This window comes from Trichoderma reesei (genome assembly GCF_000167675.1).
Source record: "Trichoderma reesei QM6a unplaced genomic scaffold TRIREscaffold_17, whole genome shotgun sequence".
NCBI lineage: Eukaryota > Fungi > Ascomycota > Sordariomycetes > Hypocreales > Hypocreaceae > Trichoderma > Trichoderma reesei.
The window spans coordinates 156,056-176,681 of NW_006711164.1; the positions used below are offsets into that span (position 1 = coordinate 156,056).

The 20,626-nt window shown below is 54.5% G+C and overlaps 6 protein-coding genes across 6 annotated transcripts; 1 reads left to right on the forward strand and 5 right to left on the reverse strand.

The window, feature by feature from the left end:
• Positions 1-1,482: 1,482 nt before the first annotated feature.
• Positions 1,483-6,848, reverse strand: TRIREDRAFT_122988 (uncharacterized protein). Its single transcript, XM_006967441.1, has 4 exons — positions 6,342-6,848; positions 2,344-6,271; positions 2,219-2,287; positions 1,483-2,137 (listed from the first exon to the last, which is right to left on the reverse strand). Exons 1-4 carry the CDS (start codon positions 6,648-6,650, stop codon positions 1,794-1,796), a joined length of 4,650 nt encoding a protein of 1,549 aa, XP_006967503.1. The 5' UTR covers positions 6,651-6,848; the 3' UTR covers positions 1,483-1,793.
• An 814-nt stretch (positions 6,849-7,662) lies between these two features.
• Positions 7,663-8,750, reverse strand: TRIREDRAFT_80115 (uncharacterized protein). Its single transcript, XM_006967442.1, has 3 exons — positions 8,394-8,750; positions 8,087-8,334; positions 7,663-8,022 (listed from the first exon to the last, which is right to left on the reverse strand). Exons 1-3 carry the CDS (start codon positions 8,736-8,738, stop codon positions 7,728-7,730), a joined length of 888 nt encoding a protein of 295 aa, XP_006967504.1. The 5' UTR covers positions 8,739-8,750; the 3' UTR covers positions 7,663-7,727.
• A 693-nt stretch (positions 8,751-9,443) lies between these two features.
• On the forward strand, positions 9,444-12,713 carry TRIREDRAFT_4936 (uncharacterized protein; the record flags this gene model as incomplete). Its single annotated transcript, XM_006967299.1, has 3 exons — positions 9,444-9,491; positions 9,555-12,344; positions 12,417-12,713. The coding sequence occupies 3 exons, from the start codon at positions 9,444-9,446 to the stop codon at positions 12,711-12,713; spliced, it is 3,135 nt and encodes a 1,044-aa protein (XP_006967361.1).
• A 166-nt stretch (positions 12,714-12,879) lies between these two features.
• TRIREDRAFT_80122 (uncharacterized protein) lies at positions 12,880-14,305 on the reverse strand (the record flags this gene model as incomplete). The annotated part of the gene is made up of 2 exons (XM_006967443.1): positions 13,682-14,305; positions 12,880-13,592 (listed from the first exon to the last, which is right to left on the reverse strand). The coding sequence occupies exons 1-2, from the start codon at positions 14,241-14,243 to the stop codon at positions 12,880-12,882; spliced, it is 1,275 nt and encodes a 424-aa protein (XP_006967505.1). The 5' UTR covers positions 14,244-14,305.
• Positions 14,306-15,547: 1,242 nt separating this feature from the next.
• On the reverse strand, positions 15,548-17,094 carry TRIREDRAFT_109721 (uncharacterized protein; the record flags this gene model as incomplete). The annotated part of the gene is made up of 2 exons (XM_006967444.1): positions 15,548-15,993; positions 16,248-17,094. 2 exons carry the CDS (start codon positions 17,092-17,094, stop codon positions 15,548-15,550), a joined length of 1,293 nt encoding a protein of 430 aa, XP_006967506.1.
• Positions 17,095-18,659: 1,565 nt separating this feature from the next.
• On the reverse strand, positions 18,660-19,488 carry TRIREDRAFT_109722 (uncharacterized protein; the record flags this gene model as incomplete). Its single annotated transcript, XM_006967445.1, has 2 exons — positions 18,660-18,728; positions 18,826-19,488. 2 exons carry the CDS (start codon positions 19,486-19,488, stop codon positions 18,660-18,662), a joined length of 732 nt encoding a protein of 243 aa, XP_006967507.1.
• Between the last annotated feature and the right edge of the window lie 1,138 nt (positions 19,489-20,626).

Consider the following 20,626-nt stretch of genomic DNA (forward strand, 5'->3'; position numbering starts at 1 on the left):
TGCGGCCTGAGATAATCCCGCCTGGCATTAGTGCTTCCTTACTGGGATACTCCGTCTACCGCTCGGCAATGGACGCCGGCTACGAAGCAATTACCGCTTCGAAGCCCATAGTACTGCATGGAGTAGTAGATACTACTACTAGGTAGTACTCTGTACGTTGGGGAAGGGATCGAGGGACGAGTGGCAGCTCCATACCGAATTGCAACAGCCCTGCAGGTACGGGTGACGAGGCACCCTCTGCACTGCCGCCAGCGAGATGATACCATGATGATTCTAACCGACTGGTCCCCATCGAGGTCCACCAATTCTGCACGATAACAACGGTGGTTGGTGTTTCTGGGCGAGGCCAGAGAACTGCATAGCTAATGTGCAGGGCCCTCCATGCGATGTCTCCCTACCTACTCTACTTGTACGCAGTATATGTCCCCTTTCTCTGAACGCTGCGTCTGCAGCAGGAGTCTGCTCTGGCGGGAACGACAACGCACGCATACGAAGTACAGAAGTTCCCAGCAATCACCCGATTGTGATGCCAGGGTGACGTATCCCGTTCTCGCGGATACAACATTCTTTCCTCTTGTCTCTCTTCATTCGTGGAGGTGCGCTCTGTGATGATGGTTGAGATGCCCTTTGCGAACCTCTGGTGGATCAATGGCACTCACCCAAGCGGACTTACAACTGCTTACAACAACAACAACAACAACAACAACAACAACAACAAGAGGGCAAATTATCCGCTTAGGTCAGGTATTAGAAGAGGGAATACGCGGAGACTATGACAGTACTATTGTCTGCTACATACGAATACCTATGGGCCAGAAAAAGGTGGGTTGCTGATCCAGGAGGTAGAGGTAGGTAACTGGAGCTGCACCAAGTACCGAAGTGTCGAGACCCATGTCGTTGTTCCCACATACCTAGGCTGACTGACCAAGAAGGGCCAAAAGGGAAGTTGTGGATGGGAAAGGGGGGGGGGGGGGGGGGTTGGTGGTGGAGGTGAGTCTAACAATATATTGATGTTGAATCGGACGTGATGTGTCGGGCTTCTTTCGTGCTTTCAAAGGGCTGCATGACTATCTGGGAAAGTCGTATAATGCTTGCCGTGAGTACCTTAGATGCAACAACTTACATGATGTAGCTGTTACTTTAGCTCTCGTCCATCAAATTGCGAACCCATGGCTGGAATTTTGGGGGAACTGCATGCTTATGTTTGCCTCAACTCGCTCAGCTTGCCCAAGCTCTACACGTTGCTGGGGACACGAGCAGGCGGAAACGGGGGGAAAATGGCTTTCTTCTGATGTGTACGTAAACGAGCATAAGCTTAAGAGTAATGAAAGCAGCGAGGATCCATGCCTGACTTGACTCCGTAGCCAAGTCGACAATCATGCAAAGACTTTTTTGTCCAACAATCACCTTACGGAACAGGATGCCTTGCCTTCTTGTTCATGACGTTTCCTTTCCTTGCCATCTACGTATCTGCTTTTCTCTTTCAATTTTCCATAAGACTACATATACACAACCCTCGATATATGCAGCATACCCAAACTTGCTTCTTCTCTCTCTCTTTCTCTCTTGTTCAACTCACTCTGTCGTCCTTCTTCTGCCAGGTTTTTTACATACAATGACTGACAACGTGACGCCCTAATTACCATCCATCCTTCCCCATACTCACTTCTCTCTGCTCCCAAGCTCTAGACAAGCAATTTAATAGCAATGATGGAACCATAGAAAGACAAAACACCCGTAAGAGAGAAAGAGCAACTGTACTAAAAAGCCATGTGATAACCCAGAAAGAGCAGTTAGTCCAACAAGTCTCGCGTCTCAATGTCGAGACCCGCCTGCTTCATCAAGTTGTAAAAGGTACCCTGCTTCTTGTACAGCTCGCTCGGCGTGTCAAACTCCACCACCTCACCCTTGTCCAGCACGACAACACGGTCACTGTCCAGGATGGTGTTGAGTCTGTGCGCAACGGTGATGATGGTGCGGTTGGAGAAGAGCGGGGATCGCAGCGTGGCCTGGAGCATGGCGTCTGTCTCAACATCGACGGCGGCTGTGGCTTCGTCCAGGACGAGAATGTTGGAGGGGGTGAGCATGGCGCGGGCGAGAGAGACGAGCTGGCGTTGGCCTTGTGAGAGGTTGGAGCCTAGATTCTCTGGTCAGCTTCATGTCCTCGACGTAAATGTATGTATACGAGGTGTAAGGAAAGGGGGATTGGGAAACTCACCTCCTTCGTGGATCTTGGCTTCGAGGCCTCCTTCTAAGCTGGATACGTAATCCTTCAGACGAGCATGGTCTTGCCAGTAAGTTAGCAGCTATGTCAATCTAGCATGGGGGGGTTAGTAGACATACCTAGTACGCTCCAGAGTTCGCTATCGTCGTGTACATGGCCCGGGTCGAGATTGTCTCGAACAGTACCCTCGAAAAGAGCTGCGTCTTGCGGAATAATGGCAAGCCGTCGCCGGAGATCAAGCAAGCCAATAGTGGAGGTGTTGAGGCCATCAATGTCGATATGGCCGGTCACGGGCTCAATCAGTCGGAAAAGAGCCAGTGTCAGCGATGACTTGCCAGCACCAGTTCGGCCGACGACGCCAATCTTCTCGTGTGACTTAATATCGAGGTTGATATTCTTCAACACCAAATCCAAGCCCTCACGATAACGCGTGCTGTAATTCTTAAAGTCCACCTCGCCCTTGCTAGGCCAGTTGACAGGAGGCCGCTTGCTGGGAATGATATCAGGTGCCTCGCTGGGCAGTCGCGCGTATTCAAGCACTCGCTCGACAGAGACAATGTTGGTCTCGACCTCGACCGTTTGACGGACGATCCAGTTAAGGGAAGTCGTAATCTGAAGAGCATACGACATGGCCAGACCAACAAAACCAGGGCTGAGACCGCTGTGGTTGGCAACAGAGATAATGGCAAATCCAGCAGCTGCCAGAATGACAATGGCACCAATAAACTCGAGTCGAACGGCAAGCCAGCGGTTTGCGCTAATGGACGGGAAGTAAGCGCGAAGGTTGGCATCGATCCTCCACTCGTTCTCCAGCTGGAATCTCTGCTGTTGACGATAGGCGCGGATCGTGGCGACACCGCCGAGCGATTCCTGGAAGTGAGCATAGATGGGAGAGCGGGTGACACTGTCCAGACGCTTCAGCTCACGAGATGTGCGGAGGTAGTAGCGCTGGATCCAGTAGTACGCCAGAGCAATGGGGATGATGAGAGCGGTGAAAGCGGGTGTAGACACGGAGATGATGCCGAGGGTAAAGCCCGACTTGGCAACGTTGACAAAAAGCATATTGAATGTCCGGGCCAGCACCTCATCGACGCGGTAAATGTCGCTGGAGAATCGGTTGAGGATACGACCAGCCGGTGTGGTGTCGAAAAAGGACATGGGGGATCTGAAAATGGCATTGGCCATTCGCTCGTGAAGCTTCCGCGAGGCCTCGATGGAGCAGAAGATCCACAGGATGAGGGTTTGGAGGACGGTCAGGAGAGAGGAGCCGATACCAAAGGCGAAGTAGATGCCAATGTACTTTCCAATGTGGTCGTTGGCGCCCGCCTTCTGGTTCATCTCGGCCCATTCCTTCAGCCAGACGGAGCCACCAATGTTGGCCGTCTGCGCAGCGAGCAAAGCAATCATGTACACGCCAACGGCAAAGAGGTTGTTCTCCTTGGCATACTCAAAGTACACTGCCCACTTGACCTTGCCTTGCTCGACATGCTCCTTGGCCTGCTTCGTCTTGGAGGATGATGCAACTTCTTCGTCCGTAAGCTTACCACGAGGACCCTTGAAACTGGCGGTGCTAGCACGTCGCAAAGTCGCCATGCTGCTTGATCTGGGCTTGTCGAGCATGGAGGATCCGGTCTTGATGGGTGCCATTTCTGGGACATGCTCCTGAGCCTCCTCCAGTTCTTCCTTGTCTTGAGTGGTGAGAGGTTCGATGACAGTAGAGGTTTCACTAGACTCTCCGGTAGAGCTGCCAGAAGCGCTTGTCGAATCGTGTCCCGCGGTTCTCAAGAGATCGGCAACAAGTCCCTTTCTAGCGACCAGTTGCTCATACGTTCCTCTCTCGACAATCTCTCCATCCTTGAGCAGGGTGATGTAGCTGGCTTGTCTCAGGACAGTAATAGCGTTGGTGGCGAGGATACGAGTCTTAGAAGAGAGCAATCCACGGGGGCCCAGGACGTTTTCGATAATGTGTCGACCAACGTGGGAATCCACGGCAGACAAAACATCATCAAGAAGATAGATGTCAGCTCTAGCGTAGACGGCGCGAGCCAACGAAACACGAGCCTTTTGGCCACCGCTGAGAGAAATACCACGCTCACCCACAACGGTTTCGTCGCCATCAGGAAGCTGCGCAAAGTCATCGATGAGGGCGCAGGCCTTGACTGTCTTTTCGTAGAAGTCGGCATCCCACTTGTATCCAAAGACAATGTTCTCTTTGACGGTGGCGTTGAGAATCCAGCATTGCTGAGACGCATATGCAACACTGCCGCGAACCTCGACCGAGCCGCTTACCTTGTAGAGGCTACCCAGAATACTCTGCAGGAAAGACGACTTGCCAGCGCCAACTCGTCCGACAACGCAGGACAGTTCTCCCTTGTAAGCAGTGAAGTTGATGTCCGTCAGTGCGTTCTTATCCTCGTGTCGGTTCCAGGAGAAGGTGCCATCTCGGATGAGGACGGTTTCCTCGCCCATTTCCTGAGGAGCAGGTCCAATTGCAACGGCATCCGGCTGCAGCTCCTCAGCGGTAAGGAACGCGGTCAAACGACCGACGGCAACCGAGGCCTCAACAATGGAGGTGATGACCATGGGGAGAACGGCCAGAGGGAAGGTCAAGAGGTTGAAGAGGGCCAGAGCAGGGAAGATGATGTCCGTGGTGAGAGGGCGGTCCTGGGTGAGAACAAATACGGTAAAGGTAGAGCATGAGACGAAGAAGGGCGCAGTGTTCCAGGTAAAGTTGGCCACCGCCTGAGTCGCGCCGATTCTTCGCAAGTTCTTCAGCTCTTGCTCGTTTCGGACATAGTTGAGCTTGGCCATGAAGGCTGATCCCCAGGCATAAAGCTTGATGCTCTTCATGTTGTTGATAATTTCGTTAATCAGTCGGCTTCTGGCGTCCTTGTTCTTCATTTGGTCCTTTTGCAGGTTTCTCATCATACGAGCGACGAAGCCTTGCACAGGCATCATGATGATCATGACGACGATACCAGCCATCATGGACCAGCCGACGAGGTTGTAGAGGGAAATCATGCAGATCGTGATCTGGAACGGCGCCGACCAGGCCTGCTGAGCAAATTGAGTGAGATCTTGCAGACGCTGGGCGTCGACGGCCATGTAGTTGACAATGTCACCGGTAGACTTGGATGACCGTCCCTCGTTGGACAGTCGCAGCGACTTTCGGTAGATGGTCGAGGCCAAGCCACCCTTGATGCGCATTCCAGTCACGAACGCCAGTTGAAAGTATTGGTGGACCATGGTGGTCTGGAAGACGGCGCAGGCAAACATGGCGAGCGCAATGGAAGCGCCCTTGATAATCGGCTGGGGCGTCTCACCAGTGTTGTACGAGTTAACGAACGTAATGAGGAGGCGGAGGAGCTGAGGCTGGATGTATTGCGCAACGTCGTTTCCAATCTTGAAAACGGCGGCAACGATGTAGGGGCCACCGTAGGCGCGGAACAAGGCCAGCCAGAGCGACGGCGAGGTGGGGCGCCGCTTAAGCTCGTGCTTCCATGACTCCTCAAGAGCCTCGCCCGTGTTCTTGGTCTGGTCAGCCCGTCCCAGGCCCCAGAGGTCGTTCTCGGTCAAGAAGACCTTGTAGCCGCGTCGCATGAGGGGCGTCATCCAGGAGAAGGTGAGCCTGGAGAAGACGGTGGCGTAATCCTCAGGACACTCCTCCTCTTCCAGAATCGCGTCATAGCCGCTGGGGTTTGGGCGAGGCCAGAGCCACTCGACCAGGAACTCAACAACACTGAGGCCGACTCCGACGGTGTAGGTGATAAAGTACGGGAGGTTCTTGGCATAGAGCTGCTGGGAAATTAGCGAGCGCTGCTTCACGGCGAAGGCGATGAGGAGCAGTAGCCAGTAGAACAGCACGACTCCATTGGCGTGTCTCAGGCGCGAGTGCTCCAGCCATTGGATCGTGAAGATGACCAGCAGGGACAGGATGAGGATGACGGAGGTCCATGAGCGGAAGTCGCGGTACCAGATGCTTCCATAGCTGATGATCTGAAAGGCGAACTGAACGGCAACGTTGGCGATGATGGCAGCCAGCAGTGTCTATTCGGCGGTTAGCGTGCAAGCCCTACCAATAGCATACAATGTCGATATCCTATGCGCCTCGACGTACCTGCTTGATCCAGAAGTGCGCGTTCTTAGAGGTGGTGAACTCCTGCTTCTTCCTCAGCAGCCACCAGATGGCCACGGCGCCGAGGACGATGCCGTAGGCAGCAACAGCCGCAACCCAGACATCGATGAAGCACGGCGTGAAGTCGAAGCGGAACGGACTCAGCGGGCCCCAGCCCTCCTCGTTGCCGCAGAAGCGCCTGCACGCAGCGGCGGACGCTGCGAGATACTGACTGCCCAGCTCCTGCAGTGGGCGATAGCCCGTGAACGAGCCCGTGTGCAGCAGCACCTTTTGCTCGTCGTACGGATCCATGGTCTGCGATCCAGCTCTGTTCGAATGCTAGCGGGGTCTCAACTGATTACCGCATGCTTCAGGATCGGTCGGGTCGGTGAGATGTCGAAGAAGCTCGGACGCAGCGAGTCGAGACAAGCGGCTGCGGTTGGGCTTATGTCGGTGACGCAAGGGGCGTTTGGAGGGGGCAGAACAAGGCCAATGCCAGACGCGAGATTCTGCGGCGGTTCGAGCGACGCCCAGCGCGAGCAACAAGGGATTGGAACAGGAGAGCAGCAGTGATGCAGAGGAGAGAGGCGAGCTCCGTCAGAGCAGGAGGACGGGAAAAAAAAATAGGCAGGCCGAGCGACCGAAGATGACGGAAACGAGTTGGATGCATTGTATGGAGGTGGATTGGTGGACTGCCTTAGCAGGCCTAGGTAGGCGCTGAAGGTGGGTACGAATACATGCTACAGTGGACAAGAGCGCTGCTAGCGGCAGGTACCTTGCCGAGCCTCGTGGATGGCGGCACAGAAACGGGGATGCTTTGTCAGCCGCGGCCAGCAGGAACCGCCAAAGGGGCGCAAATCCACCATGGCGACGAGCCGGGCGGGCGAATGAGAGGCCGCTGCTGGGGCTGGTTCCCCGTCCTGAGCACATGGCGATGCAGTCAGGAGGCGTGGACTCGGCTTTTGCGCCCGGAGCTGACAGCTGGGCAGCCTGGGCAGCCTGGGGGGATGAGTGCTGATTAATCCCCCGGGTCGGCGGTATCGGACCTCATTTGCCCGGACCCCGGGCCTACCCTAAATTTTTGCCATACATACCTTACCTAACCCTCAAGTTGGTACTTCCCGAGGCTGGTATGATCCAAAAACACCTCTTCACGTACAGTATCAAAGTATTCCTGCCGTGATGAGAAACAGTGGTGTTACATGACGTCCAAGCTGTTGTCGAGTGACAAGGGTATATATGTAAGTTGGTAGATATGTAGGAGACACGGTTTTGATTCTGATAAGCTAATCGTGTAGCCTCAGGAGATGACACAGAAACGTGTACGTCTCCACCGCTGCACGTTGATAGCAACTCCACCAATCCTCCGCAGATGACGATATACAGTGGCTACACCGGTATTGACTGAAACGGTCTTTTCAAAAACTGAATAACCCTCTCCGCCAGCCATTGTCTCGCCTCTTCCTCCAAGACAGTATGCCCCGTCCCGGGTATGATGCCAGACAATGGACTGACGTGCGTGTTCAACGTCTTGTACAGGTTGTTCATCCGCTTCTGGTCCACGGTGGGCGGAACAAACTCGTCATTTTCCGAGTGTAGCACAAGCACAGGCTTGTTGAACCGAGCCCAGAACTTGCTGAGGGTTGGGAGGTCCAGGTCGGACGAGAAATAGTCATCGGCACCGCTGCAAAAGGTTAACCCAACAGTCCCGTGTTGCCTGAAAAGACTTGGCAGAGGGGCCATCTTACCCTTTGGCATAGAGGTCGTAGAACCTCTGCGCCGTTACTGGTGCGCCCAACATGGCAAATGACTGCTCTCTGGGAAGGAAATCGTCTCCCCTCCCTTCGGCAATCATCTTGGCCGCATAATCGACCTTGGATTTGTAGTCGGGGAATAGCAGCTCCGCGCCCTCTCTATCCGAAACGGGAGCCTGAAGAATGAAGCCATCCACCACCGGGTTGGAGTACCTTGGGTAATTGACATACTCCATGCAGTCCTGGGGCTTTGTCAGCGTGTCAAGCTCGAAATCCATCTCTCACGCAGACAAAAAAATACCTGGCACCCTGTTGAATGACCAAACAGGATAATCTTCTCTCGGTGAAGGGACCGCAAGTACTTGACAAGGGCCGCAATGTCTTGAATATCATCTGCCAGGCGAGCAGTTCCGAATCCGTCAAAGGAACTCCTCATCCGTATCTCAAACACGGAATAGCTCAACTCGGGCAGCTTCTCCAGCTCTCTGGCCACGGTTCGGATGTACCCCGTGGTATGAGGGCCATCTTTCAGGCCGCCAATGAAAATGATGGCGTTTCTGGCTGCCGTGTCACCCATCTCGTAGGCACAAGAGCCTCGAGTCGGCGACCGGTAGGGGTGAGCCAGGAGAGGAAAAGGCTTTTCCATTGTGATCTCTGTTGATTTGGGTGTATTAAATTGACTTGAAAATGGTTAATTGAGGCCTCACGGCTCTGGAGCATGAGATGATGTAGAGAAGAGGTGGATTTTATGCCTCAGGGGAACCGCAATACTTCAGGCAGAGGTACGTCAGTTGGGGCCTTGGCCACTTGTACCTGACTCGAGAAGCATCCAAGGCGCAACTGACATCATCATGGGCTTAGACGTCCAAGTACCTACGGCTGACAAGTGACAGCAGTGGAGTGCTCCTTTCGAGACTCGAGGGAAAGGATCGCTGGCGAATAGGGCAGAAGCACAGTGCTAGCCTTGTCTAGCGGCTGCGGCTGGCCAGTTATTCTCCACTCGGCAGTCGCCGCTCAGGTGTCGTCAGGCAGGATCGACATTCTACAGGGGACAAATACAGTGCATCTATTGTATGATACGGTGCTTTGGGCTCCCCACCAGCCGTGCTTCACATGCACGGTACATGATCCATTCATCGTCTCTCAGTTCGTCAGCCTTCCTCCACAGCAGCTCTTGATAAGCGAGTCACAAAGCCAACCATCAGACGAATCACCTCCTTCATATCATATCTGCCCACACGATTACTTTCCATTCTCCTATACACGCTCGGGCTGTGCAAACGGGAGAGCGAGGAGGGATGATGTGCAGGTGAACCGGGTCGAAAAGCTTTGTGTCCGGTTATAGCGGGCCATGGAGACGACCCCGGCTGCTAAGGAGCGGAACGAGCTGTTCCAAAAAGTGAGTCGGTAAACATATAACTTGATCGGCATACGAGGGAACATACTCTGATGCTCTGCGTAGCTGAAGCCATGCTGCGTTCAGGTGAGCCAGCTGGCGATCCGGGAGGCGGGAGACCCAAAGTCGCATCGACAAGTGCTGCAGCTGGTCGATCAAATCCTCGACATTCTGAACCAGCAGATCTCTACGAACCCCCTGGCCCTGGACGAGAAACTTGCCGAATATGTCTTCTTCCCCCTCCACCACATCTTTCGCCAGCTGGAACGATACCCTATGAGCGTAGTTGAAGACTGCGTCAAAATTCTAACCATTCTCATCGTTCATGGCTGGAAGACTAAGATATCCGCCAAGCTGGTGCAGCAGATATTCAGCTTTCTCATCTTCATCATTGATGGTGTTCCTGGATCGCAGAAGCGGGACATTCCCGAAGAGACGGTGCTTGAAGCTTTCCGGGCCGAAACAGCGCTTCTTACGACAGCGGGCTCATCCCCGGTGGCGGCAGCAGGTCTCTCTGAGCCCGAATCTATACCGGCGCTTGGTCATGGAATTACCGTCATGCTGGACGGAGTTGCCGAAGGTGCGAGCGCCGAGATTCAGCATGAGGCGCTGAGGAGTCTGGAAGCCGTTTATGGTGCGATCAAGGAGCATGCTGCGCTGGCCAGCTTTCTCCCCGGCACTATCTCATCGCTTGCAAAGGTGCTGTCAAAGCCGTCTCGATATAAGAAGCTGGTATTAGCCCGATGTCTCGGGACTGTGCGGGTGGTTTTGACTCGGGTGCTGTCGGATATGCGGACACGATCTATTCTCGCCAAAGAATCGGAAAGCCAAAGCCATGAGGACAAGTCCAAGGTCCTCAGCCCGGCATGGCTGAAGGCTACTGTGGCCCAAGTTCAAGTGGCGTTGTCGGTCATGATGAAGCTACGGACGCACGAGGCAGTCGAGGTCCGCGAGGCTCTCGGGCGACTATGCGTAGCCTTGCTGGACGAGTGCCACACGACTCTGGCAAACTGCACCAACATCCTCGTCGAAACATCGGTGATTCTTGACAAGGGGCCAGATGAAGACTCAATGACTGAAACAAACTTGAGATATCTGATAAACATTTATCCTGAATTGGGCGAGAGTGTCAAATCAACAGTCTACAACTGGATGTCGAGTCTTCCTCGTCTTGTACAAGCAAGCGATGAGAAGGTCAAGGAGCAAGCAGTCTACAATCTGACCAAGGGGATTGAGTTGCTGCGAAGCCTTAGAATCGAGTCCTCGACGCTCGATGATTCAATCAGCAGCACTTTGAGGGAGAGCTTGATGGCAGTGGTTAGCGCGTCGAAAGAACAGCAAACCAATACCGGAAACCGTGTCCTGCTGCTTGATGATGGGTCACCAGCTTCAGCCGCACCGAGCCAATCCGATTTCCAACCAGTCATACTGGGTCACGAAGGGCAGCGGAGGCTGAAGAGCGAGATCATGGATCTTGCGCGAACTGTTGCCTCCACGTCTCAGCACACGAAGATTGCTGCGAACATGCTGGACTGCGTTCGGGAATCAGCGTCCCTCAGCCAGCTGACGGCATACTGGCTATGCTTTGAATTGGTCAAGGCCTCACATGCCGCCTCCAAAGACACGGACGCTCTGTTTGACCTCTCTGCATTTACCGACCAGTCGGACGACATCAACCAAGTCTTTGACGAGCTTTATGACTTTTCTGTGCAAGTGCTGGATTCACACACCGAGACGGCGCAGGTTGACTGGCGCCTGGAAGCCATTGCCCTTGAGATCATGGCTTATGCCGCACATAGGTCTGGCGAGAACTTTCGACCGGAGCTCGTTGACGTGCTCTTCCCCGTCGCCACGTTTCTGGGCTCGGAAAATGCAAACCTACAGCAGCATGCCATTACTACGCTCAACAGCATAGCATTATCCTGTAGGTACTCCAGCGTCTCAGAGCTCATCATCGACAACGTCGACTACATGGTGAACTCGGTCTCGCTGCGGTTGAACACATTGGACATCTCTCCGGCCTCTACGCAGGTCCTGAGGATGATGGTACGATTGGCGGGCCCTCGCCTTGTGCCGTTTCTGGACGATGTCGTTGAGTCGATGTTTGCTGCCCTGGAGAACTACCACGGATATACATCCTTCGTGGAGAGCCTCTTTTCTGTGCTGAAGGAGATTGTGGACCAAGCATCTCAAGCGGATGGCCGGCTTCTCACCGAAGCTGAGATGTCATCCATCAATCACAAGAAGAAGGCGGAAGAGATGGAGAATCTGGATATGCTTCTGGAGTTTCTCGATCGGCGGAAGGAAAGGGAAGAGCGCGACAGAGCCGAGATGGAGGGATTAGAACCAACAGGAGGACACCCGGGAATCCCGTGGACGAGCGGCTTGGCGCAGGGACAAGACGAACAAGACGGTGGTCAAGACCAAGAGATGCCGCCACCAGAAGAGGAAAAGAAGCCAAACTCACCCACCTACCAACTCCTCCAGCGCGTGGCAAGCCTCACGCAGCACTACCTAACGTCGCCGACGCCGACACTGCGAAGGTCACTGCTCGAACTCGTCACCACGGCATCCTCGGTCCTCGCGGCTGACCAAGATGCCTTTTTGCCTCTCGTCAACGCCATCTGGCCGGTAGTCATAGCGAGACTGCACGATCCAGAGACGTTTGTCGTGGTTGAAGCCTGCGAGGCGCTGTCTGGACTGTGCAAGGCGGCGGGAGACTTCTTGAGCACTAGATGGAAGACGGAGTGGTGGGACGGGCTTGGCAATTGGTGTCGCAAAGTCAAGCAGCAGGCTTCTGGCAGTAAGGCTCGCACGAGTGTCCCTTTGAAGAGCTCCCTTTCACAGTCTCTGCCGGTGAGGGAGATTATGATTCCAGGACGATCGGAAGATGATGGCTTCCACGTCACGAAACACTCCATGGGACAGCAGGTCTCGGGTGGAGGGGGACTCGGCCAGTATGCGTCGCCTATAAGGACCTGGGAAGCAGTGGTGAAGCTCCTGACTGCTATTGTTTCCTATGTGAGGGTGGAGGATGACATGTTTGATGAGATATTGGAGTTGCTGGCAGAAGCCATGGAGAGGGACCGGGATGTGAGAGATGCGCTGGAGGTGATTAATGCAGATGCCGTTTGGGTAGTGAGGTATGAGCGTGGGCTTGTCGAGTGGAGGCCTGCTCCGGTCATGGAGGGGGTGGTGTTTCCCGAAATGGAGAGAGTGTCATGAACATATAAAGCACGAAATTGATTACTTCTCAAGGTACAATGTATGTTTGATACAAGGACACATTTGACCCAGATCACCCTGTACATGCTCTAATTCTTCTCATCTAATACATTGTTCTCGTCACCACAACCCCTAAACTCCTTAAGACCACACACATAACACTCAATCAAATCTTGGCCGTGACATCCAGATACCCATCAACAACAGCCTGCATCAACTGATGCGCAATCGCCTGCCTCGGCGGCACACACAACGGCCCCTCATACCCCTCCGGCACCGGATCCCCCAGCGCACTGGTCCCATTGCGCAACGCCTCCCTGACCTCGTCAAACGTAAACCATTTCGCGGCCTCGAGCTCCCTATCCAACAACTCAATCTCCTCCCCGTCAGGCAGCGCCTGCGCGACGGCGCCAATCATCAGGCTGGACGGATACGGCCACGGCTGGCTCGACTGGATCACGACGCGGCCCACCCGCACGCCCGCCTCCTCCCAGACCTCCCTGCGGACGGAATCCTCAATCGACTCGCCCGGCTCGATGAAGCCCGCGAGGGTGCTGTGCCATTTCGGCGGCCACCTGCTCTGTCGGCCGAGGAGCATGCGCTGGCCGTCGGCGGACACGACGGCCACGATCATGGTCGGGTCGGTGCGCGGGAAGCACACGTTGGACACGCCGTGGCGCGTGGGACAGTCGTCCCGAGGCTGGGGCGGTGTATTATCGGAGGAGGAGGATGAAGAGGATGAGATGCCGGCGTAGTCTGTGGGCGGACAGACGCGCTTGTAGCCTGATTCGACGGAGAGGTTGGGCTTGCCGCAGCCTGCGCAGAAGCTGTTGCGGGCGTTCCAGTCGAGCAGGGAGCGAGCCTGCGCGAGGATGGCGGCTGTTGTGTGTGTGTCAGTTTTTTTCATCACATTATTCTTGACAGAGACGGGGGAGTGAAAGCTGGGGACATGGTTGATGAGAACTCACCTCCGTCGGGATCCAGCGTCATGGTCCGCACATTCGTCTGCACCGAATACCCCTTGCCCTCGGCCCCCCTGACAAACTCCTCCGCCGCCTCCTTGAAGCCCGCCTTGGGCGTGACGTCCACCGCGAAGAACGGCTGCCCCTTTACAACCCCATGCTTGCTCGTCTCCAAGTCCACCCCGAGCGGCCCATCCGGCAACAGTCCCAGGAAGAGCACCAGCGGGCTCACCCGCGTCGAATCAAACCCCCTCGTCCTCTCCTCGTCCGTCTTCTCAAACAGTCCGCCCTCTCCAGTAGTCAGCAGCAGCGGCTTCACCTCGTCGAGCTTGAAGAAAGCCAGCCTCCGCGCATCCTCCACCAGCGGATTCAGGTCCCGCAGCGCCACGAACCGCGCCGACGGCGACGTTGCCGCGCGTCGTAGGAACGGGGTGTCGCCGCGCAGGAAGGAGAAGCGGTTGAGCAGGCCGCCGCCGTAGTAGTTGATGACTTCCTTGCCGAATCTGCGGGAGAGCATGGAGGAGTCGTTGGCCAGCGAGGGGGGGCCCGGCTGGAAGACTTGGGACATTTCTTTTGAGATGGATATGGTGATGAGAAATGTGTGGTTTCTTTTTGTATAGTCCGGGGGGGTTGTTGGGATCGATTTTGTCTCTTACAGTACAGTATCTCTGAGAAACGGAGAGAAGGTAGATGAGAAGTGAAGAGACGGCTGCTGTGTGAGATGAAGCTCGGAAAGAAGATGTATGGAGCTGTGGGTATGCGATTTGTAATGACGTTTCAATGCCTTAGCTTCTTATCCAAGAGCCCTTGACTCTTGCGGTTTATATCGTTATAACGTACCTTGCTACAGACTTGTTCAATCGTAAATCTCCTTGAGAATGAAGCTTCTATATGCCGCTCTCTAGCGCCCAGCTAACAAGCGGTTTCGCCTCTCAATGATCTGGCATCTCGCATCGCATCGATCCTCTATCTATCCGGGCTGATTAATAGCAAATATATGTCAAAAGAGTGAATGAGGGGTTCTCCAAAAAAGAGCCCCCCCAATTCCTCCATTACTCATCGTGGAATGGCCTCGGGATTCGGAGTGTTGAGCTAACGGGAAGCACGTCTAAAGCTGGGGTAATCGTCAAGTGGGTTGAGAATACCCTGGAAGAAATTCAAGGGGATGCATCTTGGAGTAGGCAAGCTGACGTCGTTGCAACGCTAAGCGGGATTTGGGGCAAAAGTTATCACAACTTCTCCAAGTTTGCGGCAAAGGATGCATCACCATTGGATGGGGGTTTGCCGCACGATGCCGCAGCATTCGGGGTGGTAACAGAGATTCCGTCTCGTGGGGAACCACGGGCTTGTGAGGAGGAAAAGGCAAGAGAGGGCCACGGTGCGAATCAGCACCAGCAACAAACATGTCAGAACAAATCCCTTTTCGTAATCGCCTAATATCTGCCAGGAGAACTATCAAGGTCCAAAACTGCCCATGCTTCCAGCCAGAGTCCCTTTGCCAAATACAACCTTGTGCTGCAAACAAGCTTCTCCTGCTTGAGTCGTTAGCTCTACCCTGAACTGACAAAGAATTTTCTGATGGGTCAAGTATACCTGATGACCAGAGGTAAGCTCGTTCCAGACATGTGCCGGCTTATAGGTATCCTGAATGGATCTTAGCATGAACGACTCGAGCCTGACGCTGTTCGTGGAAATAACTTGACTTACCTACGCTGAGGCGTAGCAACTCCGGAAAAGGTAAAATGATGGGAGTCACAGCGTGCTTTTCCCAGTCTCAGCTGCTTGACCATCGCTCTATTTTGCAGATATATACTCACAACTCTTCACTACCGTCGAAATCTTATAGGGCACACACAATCCTTTCCATCCTTGCTAGTTGGGCATCCTGACGGCGTAAAACCAGCCCTCGTCCGTGACGTACCACCGGCAGTCACCGAGGTGGTCAATAGTAAACCGGTTGCGCTGGGTCCAATTTCCGTCAACTTCGCGAACATAGTAGAAACGAGAGGGGTCATCGTCCGACGGCTTGAACTCCTGAGGCTCGAACAGCTTGTTTGCGTGCGCAAACTGCAGCTGCCGTATAGTCTCCTCGGCAGGAGTTTTCCCAAGACCAGACACATCGGGGATTTGGCCACCATTACCTGCAAAGACGGGCATGCCGCCGGCGCCGGGCACGCCCATCGCGGGAACAGTGTGCATCTGCTGGAAGGGCATCGCAGCGGAAGCTGGTTGTCCTCCAATCATGACAGGCTGTTGACCGACGAAGGGCTGTGGGACGACGGCAGGCTGCTGAGCAACAACGTAGCTTGGTTGGGCGACTGGGACGCCGGTAACAGTCGGTTGCTAGAGACGAAACTGTTAGCAGGGCCGACGGACAAGAGATGAAAGAATGCAACAAAAGAGCGGAAGAAATGAGCATGGGATGAAAGAGGGTGTTTGTGCAGAGATGAGGCAGCGCAAAGAGCCCAGCCAGAAGACAGCCAGCCTGTTGAGGACGGAAGCAGCATCATGAGGGTTCAGCATGATGGCTCCCAAGGCCAGCAGATGCAAAAGACACAAACAAGGGACCAACCCGAGACGGAACTTGCATAGTAGGTGTAGCCGTTGTAGTAATACGTCTTTGGCATCACGACGGTGTACGTGGCAGTGGAAACGGGCGCGGCAGTGGCAGGGCGGGAAACAAACTGTACCGAGGGGAGACCGACTTGGACAGCAGCAGGCATGAGACCCCCGTCAAAGCGAGGCACGTAGACGTGCGGGATCGGGCCAAAGGTGGTGTCGGGCACCGGCGGCTGGAAGTTGACGCCCGTAGGCATCGGCGCTGCGTTCTGGTAGTCTGCCATGGCGATGGGGCTGCCGATGTAGGTGACGGGCGTGGCGGTAGGGACGGCGGCGTGAGGCTGGAGCTGCACAGGGACGTGGTGGTGATGATGAAGTTGTTGTTGTTGCAGGGGGGAAGAGAACGGGCCGGCAAACAGCTGAGGATGCAGCTGGAAGGGCGACGCGCCAGGGCCAGCGCCAGGTGCTGCGAAGCCGGCAAACGGCTGGCCAGGCAACTTGACGCTCTGCGTGGGATCAGCAGCTGTGTGCCACTGGCCAGCACCCAGAGAGCTGTGAGGCGGTGCGCCGAGCTGCGGGAAGCTGTCGGGCTGGTTGCCGAACGAGTCGCCAGTCGAGGCTGATGCTGGATCTGCGGCAGCGGTGGTGGGAGGATTGGTGGTTGAATTGGTGGTGGACGAGGAGGAGGAGGTGAAAGGAGTAGCAGACGAAGATGCAGGAGGAAATGCAGAAGCTGCGGCCTTGATGCCTGCGGCGGCGCTGGCGGGCGTCTGGAAGTGCACCTGGCGAAGGGGCTCGCCTGCAGGGCGCAGCCGTCGGGGAGCCTTGGGCGACTTGGAGTCCGCTGCGCCTTCAGGCATTGCCGGAGGAGATGCAGAGGAGGATGGATGATGCAGGCAGAGGAAGAAGGGAGGGAAGAAGTGAAAGTGGCAAAGAGACGAAAGAAGAAAGAAAGAGAAGAAGAAGAGGAGGAGGAGTGGGCAGAGGGTGAGGCCAGGGCTGAGCGCTGGTGCTGCTGGCCAACTGACTGGCAATTCACTCCCATTCAGATGAAGACAGCTGCCAGTCTGCCAGCCTGAGCCGCCCGAGGCCTTCAACCCAGCCACGCTATACATCTTCACGGCTGTTGTCACAGCGAATCATTGAACTCTTTGCTTCAGAGGAGAACTGAAGCTGGACAAAAAGGGGGGGAAACAATAACAGAAGCATCACTCGAGACGCTCGAAAGAAACGCAACGAAGGAATGTCAAAAAGAACCCATATACAAAAGAAACAAGTTCAACACTCACATATCGCTGCAGAGACCACGCCTGCCCATCATGCACCCACACATGCTGCTCCGGCATCGAGTCCAACGGATCCTCGTACTCCGTCCACGTCCACGGGAAGCAAGGCAGACACATTTCTCGCGGATTCACAGCAGCCAAGCAGAAGAAAGAAACTTCAGCTTCCCAGGGCGTAGGGTAGTTGATGTCGTTCAAGAAGAGACACGGCGAAGCCTTCAGACTTTGTGCTTTTGTAGTTGTTGTGGTTTCGTGGTGGTTGTAGTTGTGGGTGTGAATTGCACTAGGGGCGAGGAGGAGGGGAGGGATGTAAAAGGAAAAAGCGTTTGCCGACTTGGATGCGGTTGTCGTATACCTTAAGGTTTGACTGTTTAACCTCTTGGCCTCGTCTGTGTTTTCCTGCTGGCCTTTGGCCTGCACAATGAACAATAGATTCCTAAGCATGACAATCAATAAGCTCGACGGCCATAGAGTCCCCTTGTCGAGTCCTCCGAGGATTCCTTGGCCAGTCACTGCCTTCACGTCCATATGAAACGACCTTTTGATGATCAATTTTCCAAGGTTTCGAATACTTCACTTCCCTACTGAGCATCCCCTACCTACAGGTATCTCTCAAGCCCTCTCGCCAGCCAAACATGAAACACCACAGGTAGGTACAGCTGCGGACGGAGGCGCTCATTGTCGCCCGCTTGCCCAAATCCCACTTCAGCCCATACCAGCGTTTTCATTCCAGCATTTTCAATCCAAACTTGAAATTCATGACCAGACGCCCCCAGCCTATAAGGTCTAAATGCTTCGCTGACCGGTTACCCGATATAATATACAGTTCAACTTTGGGGAGGAGAGATCATCTATCACCGCCACACAGCCGTGCCTTTTCCTCTTTTCTTTTTTTCCCTTGCTTCCGTCCAATATTCCCCGTGACACGCTGACACTCGACTGGAAGAGGCTCGCTCCCGGATTCCCTTTCTTTCTGTTTTCCATGCCCTCCCCCCAGTCAGGTGCCGTTTCCATCTTGAAAACCCTTGTTTTCCCCTTTCTTGCCCACCTTTTGTGTGGCAGATTAAACAGTGGATCGCGCGTCGTCGGAAGAATTCCTTTTCACAGTGATATTCGTTACATGATATTGGTTTGCTATATTATTACAAGGCGGCGTGCTCGGCATGCGCGGCATGCGGCTCCGGGATGGGGAAGAATGACCGTCGGACAATCTGTAACAGAACGCTATATTAGCCTTTTATTCACCTTCACTGCTTTCATGCAATATGCAGCATGCAGTATCATCATCATCCGTGAAGGTCAACTTACCGCCCAAACACCGGCTGCGGAAGCCACCAGACCACCAGAGATCATCATCGGTCGCAAGCCCTTGGTGCTCTTGAACACCATACCGCTGAGCGCACCCGCGGCAATCGTGTTGAAGGCGTCGTGCTCGCCGCGCAGGTACCCAATCAGCGAGTTGATGCAGTTGTATGTGATGGCGACAACACCGGCATTGTTGCCCAGGAACGGACCCCGCCTCGTCATGGCGTTGAGGACGGCATTGAGCCGCAGCTTGGGCGGCTGGCCGACTGACTTGCGCAGACCCTCCTGGAATCCCCATGCGCCTCCTATCGACAGCGCCGTCAGGTATGTGATGCCGGTGCCGTAGCAGAGGTCGTCGGTGAAGCCGCGGGATGGCAGGACGGACTGGCCGCCCGGCAGGTCGGACAGCGTTGAGTCTTCGAGCGTCAGGTACTCCAGCGTGTCCCTGTTCAGGCCGGCCAGCGGGTGCAGTTGTGAAGGGTCGGCAAAGGACGAGCTCTGCAGGAAGGACTCGACGCCGGCGCCCTGGGTCGGGTCATAGAGGTTGGTGGTGCTTGGAGGGGCGGCATCGGGAGTGAAGGGCTGGTGTTGCTGCTGCTGCTGCTGCTGCTGTGGCGGGTGGGCGGGCTTGTTGCCTCCGGTGAGGGCATTCCATAGAGAGGACATGGTGGGCGTCTGATTGCGGGCGGAAGGCTGCGGGCAAAACCAAACGCTGTGGGAAGTCGATGACAGAGGTCAAGTGAAGTGGACTTGTGTAGACGCTCAGAATCCTGTCGCAGCCGGAAGATCCTGCTGGCGGCTCCGACTTTCAGAAAAATTTCGGGGACAGGCGCAAAGTGGTCCGTGCGCAGACTCTACTGTAGCAATTGAGAGGCGCCAGTCACGTGAATTTGAGATCTCAAAATTGAGGAAAATGATTGCAATTTTTCGGCTTGTATGAATGCGCCCCAAGATGCTGATTACTCGGCTATTCGAGGTGTTTACGATCTCGCTCGACGAGATTGAACGAACCAATTTTGAGCATGACTTTCGACGTAAACCGAGGTCATAGCTATGCGGAGTGTTGTGCCTCTGCATGGTACTGCACGCAGGTGTTCTGCAGTCGCTCATATCTCGGAGTCTTCATGTCCGTACCGCAGAAATTTTTGCGACAAAAAAAAAAAAAAAAATGCGGCCAGAGCTCGAGATTCTACAGCCGATGGTCACACACAAGGGCCAATTCAAATTCTACGTGCAGTCCAACCCCTAGCCATTCCAACCCATAGTTCATGAGAAAACCCCGAAAATCGTATAGTCAAGTATGTTGAGAGACACCCACAGTCACAGCCCACGAGAGGTGTCGACTTGCGGCTGATAGGAAAAGTGTATCACATGGTGTTTACTTTAGGAGGCCGGGAACGGAAGGAAACCCACAGAGAATCAGGTTAACCCTCAGCAAGCCGCCGTAGCGGAGCCGCCATTTGAATTATAAAAACACATGACGGTGTAAGAATAACCCAACTGATGATGTAGGAAGAAGGAAGAAGAAAAGAGCAAAAGTTTGGCTGCGTCGAGGGAGTTTTATTCTTGCCCGGGGAGTGGGGGCTTGCCGTGGAGCGGAATTTCATTTGGCCGCGGAAGGTCCAGTACCTGCTGATATGGGCCTTATCGTGAATTCAGGCAGATCATGGGCAAGCATTGACATGAAGACTTTGGTGTAATTGGAAGAGGAATCATTGCTATGCCTATAACTGCAACCTTTCAAATATTAATATTGGAAGAAATTCTGAAATTACAGAAGAACAGTTTTGTACAAATAACCGCC

Excerpts from the sequence above, each read along its gene's own strand:
- TRIREDRAFT_122988 (XM_006967441.1), bottom strand. The coding sequence starts at position 6,650 with ATGGATCCGTACGACGAGCAAAAGGTGCTGCTGCACACGGGCTCGTTC. Across the intron at positions 6,272-6,341 it reads CGCACTTCTGGATCAAGCAG|ACACTGCTGGCTGCCATCAT; the intron begins GTACGTCGAGGC and ends ACCGCCGAATAG. Across the intron at positions 2,138-2,218 it reads AGCCAAGATCCACGAAGGAG|GCTCCAACCTCTCACAAGGC; the intron begins GTGAGTTTCCCA and ends CAGAGAATCTAG.
- TRIREDRAFT_80115 (XM_006967442.1), bottom strand. The coding sequence starts at position 8,738 with ATGGAAAAGCCTTTTCCTCTCCTGGCTCACCCCTACCGGTCGCCGACT. Across the intron at positions 8,335-8,393 it reads GTCATTCAACAGGGTGCCAG|GACTGCATGGAGTATGTCAA; the intron begins GTATTTTTTTGT and ends ACAAAGCCCCAG. Across the intron at positions 8,023-8,086 it reads TACGACCTCTATGCCAAAGG|CGGTGCCGATGACTATTTCT; the intron begins GTAAGATGGCCC and ends AACCTTTTGCAG.